The 10,989-nt window shown below is 46.2% G+C and overlaps 1 protein-coding gene across 1 annotated transcript; it reads left to right on the top strand.

Moving 5' to 3' along the window:
• Nucleotides 1-374: 374 nt before the first annotated feature.
• Nucleotides 375-8,943, top strand: KCNA1 (potassium voltage-gated channel subfamily A member 1). The gene is made up of 2 exons (XM_027594581.2): nucleotides 375-1,128; nucleotides 1,495-8,943. Exon 2 carries the CDS (start codon nucleotides 1,998-2,000, stop codon nucleotides 3,483-3,485), a length of 1,488 nt encoding a protein of 495 aa, XP_027450382.1. The 5' UTR covers nucleotides 375-1,128; nucleotides 1,495-1,997; the 3' UTR covers nucleotides 3,486-8,943.
• The last annotated feature ends 2,046 nt before the right edge of the window (nucleotides 8,944-10,989 follow it).

Genomic DNA, 10,989 nt, shown 5'->3' with positions numbered 1-10,989 from the left:
CAGACCTAGCACCACTGCCTCGCAGTAACACTACGTAGATAAACCCAGGTGATCCTCAACTGCAGAGCTCTCGCCAAAGTGCTCATCTCTCCCAGTCCGGCGGAGGCAAGCTGGGTCACCCCTGCAGAGAGACCCCTGAGGGAGGGGCAGGATGGCACGCAGAGCATGGCGGCAGAAGCCGATTATCTTGGGACTGCACAAACGCAAACCCATCTGAGGAGTTTTGCCAGGAACACCACCGCCTGCATTGCGTCGGACCTGACCATTTCCAATGTGCAATTCCCGAGGAAGGTCGCGGCCAGGGAGCGTGCGTGTGTGGGGCTGTGCACCATAAGGGAAGTAGATTGGTGGTCGGCTTTTCTGGCAGGAGAAGGAAAAAGCTGTGCTGGCAAGGGTGGGAACTGAATGACAACCCCCCTCTGCCAAGCCACCCCCTCATATTTTCCATCTACCTCCTCGCTCCTGCCCTCCCCCGCCCTCCCCAACCCACGCCCGAGTGGGCCAATCGCTGCTCCGCATTCCAGGCGCTTTCTCAGGTTTCTGCTGATCTTGCAGCGCCCAGAAATGGACCGAGCGGACCCGCCGCCGCACGCACCCTGCCCCACTCGGAGCTCCTGACGGCTCCTGGCGCGCAGCGTAGCCCCGCCGAGGTCCACGCTGGGGTGCGGGAAGCGGAGGAGATCCGAGAGCCATGTAGATCCAGGCTCTTGCTCGCCCCCCTCCTTCGGGATCGAATCAAGGGCTCCCATAGTGTTAGGAGGGGGCGAGAGTGCTGTTTATCGTCATTTGCTTCCGAGCCTCGGGAGAGGGTGGCATTTTGCTTTTCCGCCCCGCATCCTCCGGAACTCCCTGCATCAGCAAGAGGACGGCGTCTCTAGGTTGCTGGCAACCGGTGAGAACGGGGGAAGGGAACGGACATTTCCGCCGTGGCGGTTCACTCAATCGATTGTCCCACTGAAGGGGCGTAGGACGAGGGGGCGAGGGAGGCGACTTTGCCCTGGCGCTTCTCGGATGCTGCCGCTGCTCTGGCCGCCGCTCCCGCCCGGGTACTGCAAGGGCGACCTGCCGCATTCCGACTCGGGCTCTCCGCCGACTCAGCACCGCCCCTGCGCCAAGCCGGCCGGCCAGGTAGGGGGCTCCCCAGTCCGAGGCTGCAGAAGCGGGGGTAGGGGCTCGGGGTGGGGGAAGCCGAGGGTGAGGGGATGCTGCCCGGGACCTGGAACTCCCCCAGCGTCTCTCGGCGCTTTCCCGATCTTTAGTTTAACGAAGTTGTAAACAGATCGGTTGTTGGGCATTGGGGAAAGTGGGATGGAAGAGCCCAAACTTGGATTTCCGGGTGTCTGCGTGTGTCTGTCTGTGTGTATGTGCTAACCCTAGCAAAAGTCCAGTGCTTTCTAAAAAAGCTAGAGGTCTGTGCTCTTCGGTGTCTGTAGGTCCGTCCCATCTGAATGCTTCTGATCTTCTACCCCCGTATCACTTTCTATTTCTCTGCAGCGTCCATCGATCGCCCTGGTGGGAGCTTAAAAGGCGGCAGGCGAAGAGGGGTAGGAGGGGGGAGAGCCGAGGAGAAGCAGAGGGGGTGGCAGGCGAGGGGATCTGCTGAGCTGGCTCTGCACCAGGTCCTAGGAGGGCTCACGGAAGGGAGGGGAGGCCAGGGTGACCCCCGAAGTCATGGCCCGGTCCGCTAGAACGTCACTGCGTTAAGGCACCTCCGAGCAGGAAGAAATACCAATTCCCTTCCCCTCGGCAAAAAGCTGCACCCAGGGCCGCAGGCGAGGGGGATTCCAAACTGAGTAAAAGGCAGGGTGGAGGGGAAGGTAAGGAAAAGCAAAGTCACAGATCTCTCCACCTGCTGGCTTTGAAGGCCCTCCCCCTGAGCGTGGGGGAGCTGCGCACTCCGGTGGGGGGGGCGCTTGGGTCCCCCCCACCCCTGCAATCCCGCTGCTTCCCACCCCCGGCCCTCTCCTGGTCTCTCACCCCTGCGCCCTGCTTCCACCATGACGGTGATGTCTGGAGAGAACGTGGACGAGGCTTCGGCCGCCCCGGGCCACCCCCAGGATGGCAGCTACCCCCGGCCGGCCGAGCACGACGACCACGAGTGCTGCGAGCGCGTGGTGATCAACATCTCCGGGCTGCGCTTCGAAACGCAACTCAAGACCCTAGCGCAGTTCCCTAACACGCTTCTGGGCAACCCTAAAAAACGCATGCGCTACTTCGATCCCCTGAGGAACGAGTACTTCTTCGACCGCAACAGGCCCAGCTTCGACGCCATCCTCTACTACTACCAGTCCGGGGGCCGCCTGCGGAGACCGGTCAACGTGCCCCTGGACATGTTCTCTGAGGAGATCAAATTTTATGAGCTGGGCGAGGAGGCCATGGAGAAGTTCCGGGAGGACGAGGGCTTCATCAAGGAGGAGGAGCGCCCCCTGCCCGAGAAGGAATACCAGCGCCAGGTGTGGCTGCTCTTCGAGTACCCTGAGAGCTCGGGGCCCGCCCGGGTCATCGCCATCGTCTCTGTCATGGTCATCCTCATCTCCATTGTCATCTTTTGCCTGGAGACTCTGCCTGAGCTTAAGGATGACAAGGACTTCACAGGCACCGTGCACCGCATTGACAACACCACGGTTATCTACAATTCCAACATCTTCACGGACCCCTTCTTCATCGTGGAAACCCTGTGCATCATCTGGTTCTCCTTTGAGCTGGTGGTGCGCTTCTTTGCCTGCCCCAGCAAGACAGACTTCTTCAAAAACATCATGAACTTCATCGACATTGTGGCTATCATCCCCTATTTCATCACCCTAGGCACCGAGATAGCCGAGCAGGAGGGAAACCAGAAGGGCGAGCAGGCCACTTCGCTGGCCATCCTCAGGGTCATCCGGTTGGTAAGGGTTTTTAGAATCTTCAAACTCTCCCGCCACTCTAAAGGCCTCCAGATCCTGGGCCAGACCCTCAAAGCTAGTATGAGAGAGCTAGGGCTGCTCATCTTTTTTCTCTTCATTGGGGTAATACTGTTTTCTAGTGCAGTGTACTTTGCCGAGGCGGAAGAAGCTGAGTCGCACTTCTCCAGTATCCCCGATGCTTTCTGGTGGGCGGTGGTGTCCATGACCACTGTAGGATACGGTGACATGTACCCTGTGACAATTGGAGGCAAGATCGTGGGCTCCTTGTGTGCCATCGCTGGTGTGCTGACAATTGCCCTGCCCGTACCTGTCATTGTGTCCAATTTCAACTATTTCTACCACCGAGAAACTGAGGGGGAAGAGCAGGCTCAGTTGCTCCATGTTAGTTCCCCTAATTTAGCCTCTGACAGTGACCTCAGTCGGCGTAGTTCCTCTACTATCAGCAAATCTGAGTACATGGAGATTGAAGAAGATATGAATAATAGCATAGCCCATTATAGACAGGCCAATATCAGAACTGGCAATTGCACCACAGCTAACCAAAACTGCGTTAATAAGAGCAAGCTACTGACCGATGTTTAGATGTTTAAAAAGCCAAGCAAGCAAACAAAAAAAGCCACACTTAGCAGCTTGAAAGACTTAAAAACAAAACAAAACAAAACAAAACAAAACAAAACAAAACAAAAAACCTAGTGACTCAGGTCACTGTTTGTAGATACTTTACTAAATAGTCTCTGAATGCTCTACTTAACTGTCAATGCATTGTTGCATTGCGGATTTTGGGGATGGCGAACCAGAAGCTTTCAAAATTCAGGAAAAAAGAAACTATTTTCATTTTATTAAGAAGTGGGAAAAGAAAGTGTATTTTCTAAAACTGGTTTAAAACAATTCAGTCCATGAGCTAGTCTAGGTAAACTAAGATTCATATGCTTCCCCATACTGAGACATTTTTAATCCTTTGGCTTCTTTAATTTTTTTCTTTTAACTAAAAACCAGATGATCATTTAGAAATATAAAATTTAAATTTGCATGGGACTCCATTATAAAACTTTTGCAAACTGCACAGCACATTTAAGACAGTGCATCTGATGTATTATATGTAACATTATATACCAGCCAAAATGGGCAATGAACAAATGTTGTTTTTATTTTGATCAACCGAACTGTATATGACAAGGTGAAAACGCACACACACACACACACACACACACACACACCGTGCAAAATTACTTAAGACTGGTTCATAAAGCACCTTATAAATCTGATACTGGTCCGGGTCTCTAGGGATTTTTCCCTCTGCCCCATTCCCCTTCTAATCCAAACTATTCTCTAAGAAAAAGATAACTGAATTACATTAATTGATTCATCTGCAGTGCTGCTAAGTTTCTCAACTGCAGGTGAGCCAAACACAGGTCTTTTCTCACCAGTCCTGCACTCTGACCCCTGGCCTCCAGAACTGGATGTAAAATCTTAGCCTCCTTATTGCAAGAGAGCACAAATGGAACTAAATGTAAGCATGTTTGAATCTGATCACATTTATTTTATAATCGCATGCCAAGAACGTTAACTCAGACAATAGGGGATAAGCTTACGTTGGAATCAACTCTTCTAAAAATAGATCCCTTTTCATTTGCATTCACCGAAAGTGCACTCCTTCATTTATTAACTATTTTATTAGTAAATAAAGTACTGTATTTAAGTGCATATGTTAGTCAGATGGGAACAATAACTTTTTGGAGCTCAAAGCATGTTCTCTTATTCAGCATTATGGCCTATTTGATCAAGGTGTACCTTGAATTAATTAATGCATGATTTCAGTAAAAAAATTAAAATAATAAAAATTACAAGTTTGTGGGATGAAGGCCCAAAAGAGATAATGGGGGGTGGGGGGTGGGGGGCACTCAGTTGATTTTCCTGCCTTTGCTCAGGGAAATGTCAGGTTTCTGTGCAGGTATAGGCAGAGAGAGGACCAATATGCACATCCCTTAAAGGGAAGCTCTGTGGAAAACTAAATAAGTCATCAAGGTATATATAGCAACACCTAAGAACAAGTATTCTTTCTAGCTGGAAATAAACACAAGCAAAACAAACAAACAAAAAAGGTGCAATACTGCATGTTTTTTGGTGCATTCTTAGGATGTAAATGAACATGTTTATCTCTTGTATGCATCCAAAGCAGAGCTGATTTCTTTTTGCAGTCATGATTTGAAGTCTGTAGAGACTTCAGCCCTCCCCTTGAGGCTCCCTGAAGAAACTCAACCAATTGATTTAATAGTTGCTTAGTGCCTTTATCCTGTACCCACAGTGAACTGCAGAAAGTGCCTCCATTAATACAGCTGAGATGTTATGTAACAAAAGGGAGGAAGGGTTGAGGCACAGATATTTTGCTTTTGCTTTTTCTGCCCTCCCTGTCTCACTTCACCACTGTGAGAAGACCATACCATCCTAAACCCGGGAGAGGAGAGAGCCAGGAGGGTGCTGTCTCCCTGGCCATCCACTGGACTTGGTCCCTTTGGCAGCCTGATCTGGGATGTAAACTGGGACCTGAGACCCATCTTCGAACTGGACATGAACCAGGAACTTGTTTTTTCCCTCTCCTCCACCAGAAGCCAATATAAAGTTTTAGGAATTTGTTTCCTGTCAAGGGCCACTCTGGACATGCAAGGCTTTCTCAGGTCCAGTGTAGTGTTCCTTGCAAAGCTCCTTATTTCTCCTCTGTTAACAACAGCACTCTGCAAATCTCTGATTGTCTGATCTTTTCAGGCATCAGTGTGGATGTGGGAACTGAATTCATAATAACCTTTCCTGGGCCTTCGTTCCTGGCCCACTCCCTTCAGATATTTTCTATGATGCTCCTATGATCTTCCCACCTGGCAGTCACTTCAGAGGCTGAGCATCTAACTTCTGCTGCCCCAAGCACTCAGCCCAGAGAATGGTGGGGACCCCGAATCTAGCTGAAAGAGAGCCACATAACATAGGCCTCTGGGGCCCAGCAGCTGTCCACCAATGGAGAGGCACTCACAGCCTTTTTAAGGACACCAAGGTGGGGAATCTTCATTCTGCACTTAGCATGTGGCTGTCTGCTGCTGTCCACCTTACATTCCTGCCCTGCTTCTTCTGGAAATCTTCCCTGTTACTTCCATCCCTTCCCCCACCTTATCCTAGAACTAGCAGTGAGGCAATAAACCAAGAAGCTAAAGTAATACCCAGGCTGGCTGACTCAGTTGAAAGAAAGAACATGGATATTTTATTTTCCTGTGCGGCTTTTGTGAATCTGTAAGACTGATGTAACATCATGGAAGACAAGGGGCCAAGAATTGCACAGCTTCTGACCACAGGGCATTAAACCCTCCCCTGTGATGTTTCCTTCTCTTTTCAACCTTGACTCATCCTGGCTATTCCTCTCCTACCTGCTTAAAAGTCTCCAGTTGGGAAAAAAAAGCCAACCTCCCCCAAATTTCTGGGGATATCTTGATCTTTTATTTAGACTTTGAGGTCTAGGACACACAGAACTTGAAACGCTGCACTCCGTCTACAGCAATAAGCCACTCAGTACTATGGGATGGTTGGGTCAGAGGATGAGAAAATGGGACCAAGACTGATTAAGACTGGCTTTGGCTACCTGGTATACCTCTCATAGATTCGCTGGACTGGGGTTATTCTGCATGTGTTACAGGAAAAAGTGCTGCATGCATAAGCCTGTCAGCCTGGGATATGGGATGAGTTGTTATGAATTTGGGTGGTAGGGGGGAAATGAATGCTGCTTATCCATCTGAAGCTCATTGCAATCCAGTCAGTAGGAATGGAGTACAGGGATTATCTGTGTAGCATAGGCATGCGAAGTTTGACAAAGCTCTTACCCCTTGCACTGTAATGTGCTGAAATGTTTTTGTAGACCTGAAGGTGCACTTAACAAAACTGCCTATTAAGGAATGACTATCTTTTGGTTTACTTCTATTTATTTTAGTGGGCTTTTTACCTTTGAATCCCCTTCCTCGGTCTTGAGCTTTAATGGCTCATGTCCTGAATACTTGTTTTCTCCAGAAGGACAGACTTCTGACATGCTAATAGCCATAGCTCAGCTCTTCCACTGTTTTGGGGCCCTAGTTCAATAGGGTGGCAAGTGGAAGGGTTGGGTTCTACCTGGGCTGTTAGCCATCCCAGCATCTCTGAAGTGGTTAACTCACCTCAAGTGATCTGAATTTGAGAGACCAAAGACATTAATTCCTTCTGTCCTCAGATTTAAAGAAGACAGATTGTAGCCAGGAAAGCTTTTTGTTTTTGCATCAACCCTTCCCCATCTGTGCACAGCCCTCCGTCACTCCCCCCTTGAGAAGTGAGTACTGATTATCAGTTAAAGCAGTTCATTGGGAGTGTGTTAGTGAGTGAGCCTAGCAAAATCAAATGAACCAATGGCATGTTCTTCTGGAATGTTTCTGATGGACAGTCATTTCTCTAAAATGAAATTGTACAACAGGTTTAGAGTCCACTGTGGTGGAACCAAAGCACAGGTGACATCATAATCTTGACTCACTTGAAAATTAAAAAACAAAGAGACAAACATGTCAATGGTAAGTGAGCAGATTTCTTTAAGTGGAAATTTGGTTTAGTCTGTAAAGGGCCTTTTTTATGTTGTATAGAGTTACAGGTTTCTCAAATTAGTTAACATCTGAAGAGTCAGTAAAAATAGTTTCTTAACCCTCCCATTTAGTATAGGAGACCTCAAAACACATGCTTTTTAACAATTTTACAATTGAATTCCTTGTTTGGTAGGTTGCCTTGAACAAAAAGGAGAAAGAGTACATCGGCAGAAGGCAGTTCCCCCTTTTCTTCCAGGGACAACTCATTCCTGGGAGAGGTGAGAATTGGTGGGTGGTAACCATCCATAGTATAGAATTGTTAGAAAGAATATAAACTGCCAAACAGCCACTTTACCTTCCTGTTTTGTCAAGAAAAAGTGAAGTCTTTTGATGTTTTTGTTCATTTCAAGAAGACAAATAAACAAACGAAAAATTTTAAACCAGACACAACCCAAGTTGAATTGCAATCTCAGGAGGTGGCCTCTCATCCACCGTTCATTGTATTAATACTCGTATTTATATCACGGAATTTCAGGGTATATGTGAACATGTTCAGCATGACTCAGGTAAACCTCAGAAGAATGTACATTACTTATCATTTTTGTAAAGAAGTAGGCAGGAGCTGAGTTGTTAACCAAAACTGTTGCATTACCTTGGGTCACTGTGTGAACTCATTCAGGGTATAGGTGTAAGTCTCAGAAATCTTGGGATCAAATGCCAGTCTCTTTGCTCAGGCAAAATGACCATGGGCTTTCTTGGGAAGTCCAATATGTACGTAAGGGGTGAGGCCCTGCTGACCTCAGGACTATTAGCTTTAAGGAGATTCTCCCTAGTCCCAGTGATTTTTATGTAGGAGCTAACTAGGAGTTTACTTTTTATGACATGAGACTTCACAGAGTATAGAAGAGTTTTACCATAATCAGAGAAGAAGAAGAAATGGTGTGAGGAAAGAAAAGAAAATGAAACACAAAGGAGCCCTTGCAAAATATTCCAGGTCAAAAGTTGTCTCCTCTCCGAAACCTGCAGAAACACCTTTCTTCTCTTTAGTGCACTGTCTGGGAGCTGTTTAAGCTCCCAGATGTAAGCCAACAGCATGGACTCTATATGACATACCTCTAACATTAAAGATACGGTATTACTAAGGTTAATAACTAAAAACTGAGTAGTATTAATTTAAAGTGCACCATCAGGACAACAAACCATTGAAGCTGAAAAAGCTCTACTTTATTTCTTGAGTTTGCCAGTTGCTTACACCTTGAGTTAAGGATGTGTCTCATTTTCACCTGCTGTGCATTTCTCCTGCCCTAACTGTTTAATATGTCAGGTAGAGGACATTGAATGTTATGAATTGAGAACCTAACTGAAGCGCATAGTTTTCATCTATGCAATTTTACTTGCTTCTGTCACTTTATGATCTGTTCATATTTGGCATCAATTAAAGATAATTTTTAAGGATCTTATCAAGGAATATCTTGACTGGTTATTTGTCTCTTGTTTAACTGGTCTTTAGGGAGGTTTTTCCCGTGGGATCTCTTTAAATAACATGATGAATCTGAGATAAAATCATGAAGCAACCTGGTTTTCTGTGAAACCCATGCACTATTTCTTCTCTGCAAGGAAATGCATTGGGGTTGAATTTTGATAATAAATTCACAGTTTGGTCTCAGGTAGGATCCCCAGGAGAGGCCATTGGAATTTGGCCTATGAAAGCAGCGGGGAATCAAGCTTTGAAAAGAAAAAAAAGAAATGAGGCCCCAGGGAGTAAGGTAATTGATTATATTCACTTAAATTGTTTTTGATTTGAAACTGTATTTTTCATTCACAGTTTGAGCCTCTTAGAAAGGATAGTGTGCGTGTGTGTGTGTGTGTGTGTGTGTGTGTGTGTGTAACAGTGCTGTGGTCTGGCATCAACTAACTTGATAGTTACAATATGGTGTTAGAAGCGATTTTTTTAAAAGATTTTATTTATTTATTTGACAGAGACAGAGATAGCGAGAGCAGGAACACAAGCAGCGGGAGGGGGAGAGGGAGAGCAGGCTTCCTGCTGAGCAGGGAGCCCGATGTGGGACTGGATCCCAGCACCCTGGGATCATGACCTGAGCCGAAGGCAAACGCTTAACGACTGAGCCACCCAGGCACCCTAGAAGCGATTTTGATGTGAAAAAACAAAGTGATTCCGAGTTGTTCTTTACATAGACTTTTCCCACATAGTTCTACATGTGGTTAACGTTTCTTTTTTCCTATTTTTTTTGAGTGACTTATTGGTGCCTTTCCTTTTGATTCTTCCTGAGATATAGAGGTTCTCTTTTCTTCACTTTGAATATCTTATTTTATGCAAGCTTTTTATATCAGACCAAATAGAGTTACATGCTTTATGACAAGTGTCTGTTATATGACAAATGCATGGGGTGGCACAGAATTGCATTGCACTGTGATGGGTTCACATTGTAAGATTTGGAGATGAATCTTACTTTTGTTGTAGACGTTGCTACTGAAAGTAGATCATGAGGCAAGGTAGGCTTCCCATGATTTTTCTGTTATGGTCAGAAAACAGGCCAGGTTGAACTCTGACAGAGAAGGATGAGAGAGAGCTAAAACCATATCAATGGTGGTGGGCAAAGAAGCCAGGATATTGACAACTCTGAGTGTGTTTCTCAAAGCTCAGCTTTGGAATGGTCTTCTCGAAGCAGAGATAGACAGATCCAGGCAGCTGCACCCATAGGGCTATAATGGAAGCTTTGCTATATACAGAACTTCAAAAAGAAAGCAAGTCAGTTTTAAGGGAAGCCAGTCAGAAGACTCAAGAACAGCGAGCTGATGTGATTTGACCCCAACCACTCTGTCACTGGTTAGGGAAACAGATTGCTGCTTCCTGCAGTTAGTTTAGATTTGTAGAGCCCACCAGACTGTAGTGTGGAGGGAAGGTTTAACCCTGAGGATGAACAGAGTGTGTCCATTGAAAGTCCTATGCAGATAAGACAGCATGATCACACTGCATGACTGGAAAGCAGCCTTTTGAACAGGTTTCAAAACAGGTCATTGAAAATATCCTATATTAATTAACTTGAATTTATTATACCGTCGATTTTAAGATGCACTGTGATTTGACATATTTGTAAGAAAAAGAATATAGACAGTTATGATGTGCCACTGTATTGATTCATCCCAATTGTAGAGATGTAAAAATGTAAAAAAAAAAAAATAGAATCTTAGAATTGATGAACCACCATGATTCAAACGTATGTCTCCTTTTATTTCCTGGTGTGGTAATAACTTTGAATTCTAAACCCATTAAATTTGGCAGTTCCTTCAGATCTGAAACATCTCCAGAGCCTTTAGGTCTTCTCTTCACTTCACTTATTAATCCCGTGGCGTTTCTGCTCAGCCATGCCCTTAATTTCAGCTTTGTGCTGACGCATTTCAGAGCCCCCTGTCTTCATGCTGTTTAGCATCCAGAGATCATTCACCCAATGGAAAACTTAGATTTCATCATGTCTGGAAGGAGG

The sequence above is a fragment of the Zalophus californianus genome, chromosome 9 (genome assembly GCF_009762305.2).
Source record: "Zalophus californianus isolate mZalCal1 chromosome 9, mZalCal1.pri.v2, whole genome shotgun sequence".
Classification (NCBI taxonomy): Eukaryota; Metazoa; Chordata; class Mammalia; order Carnivora; family Otariidae; genus Zalophus; species Zalophus californianus.
The sequence above is the reverse complement of the archived record's forward strand: the minus strand, read 5'-3'. Positions and strand labels throughout refer to the sequence as shown.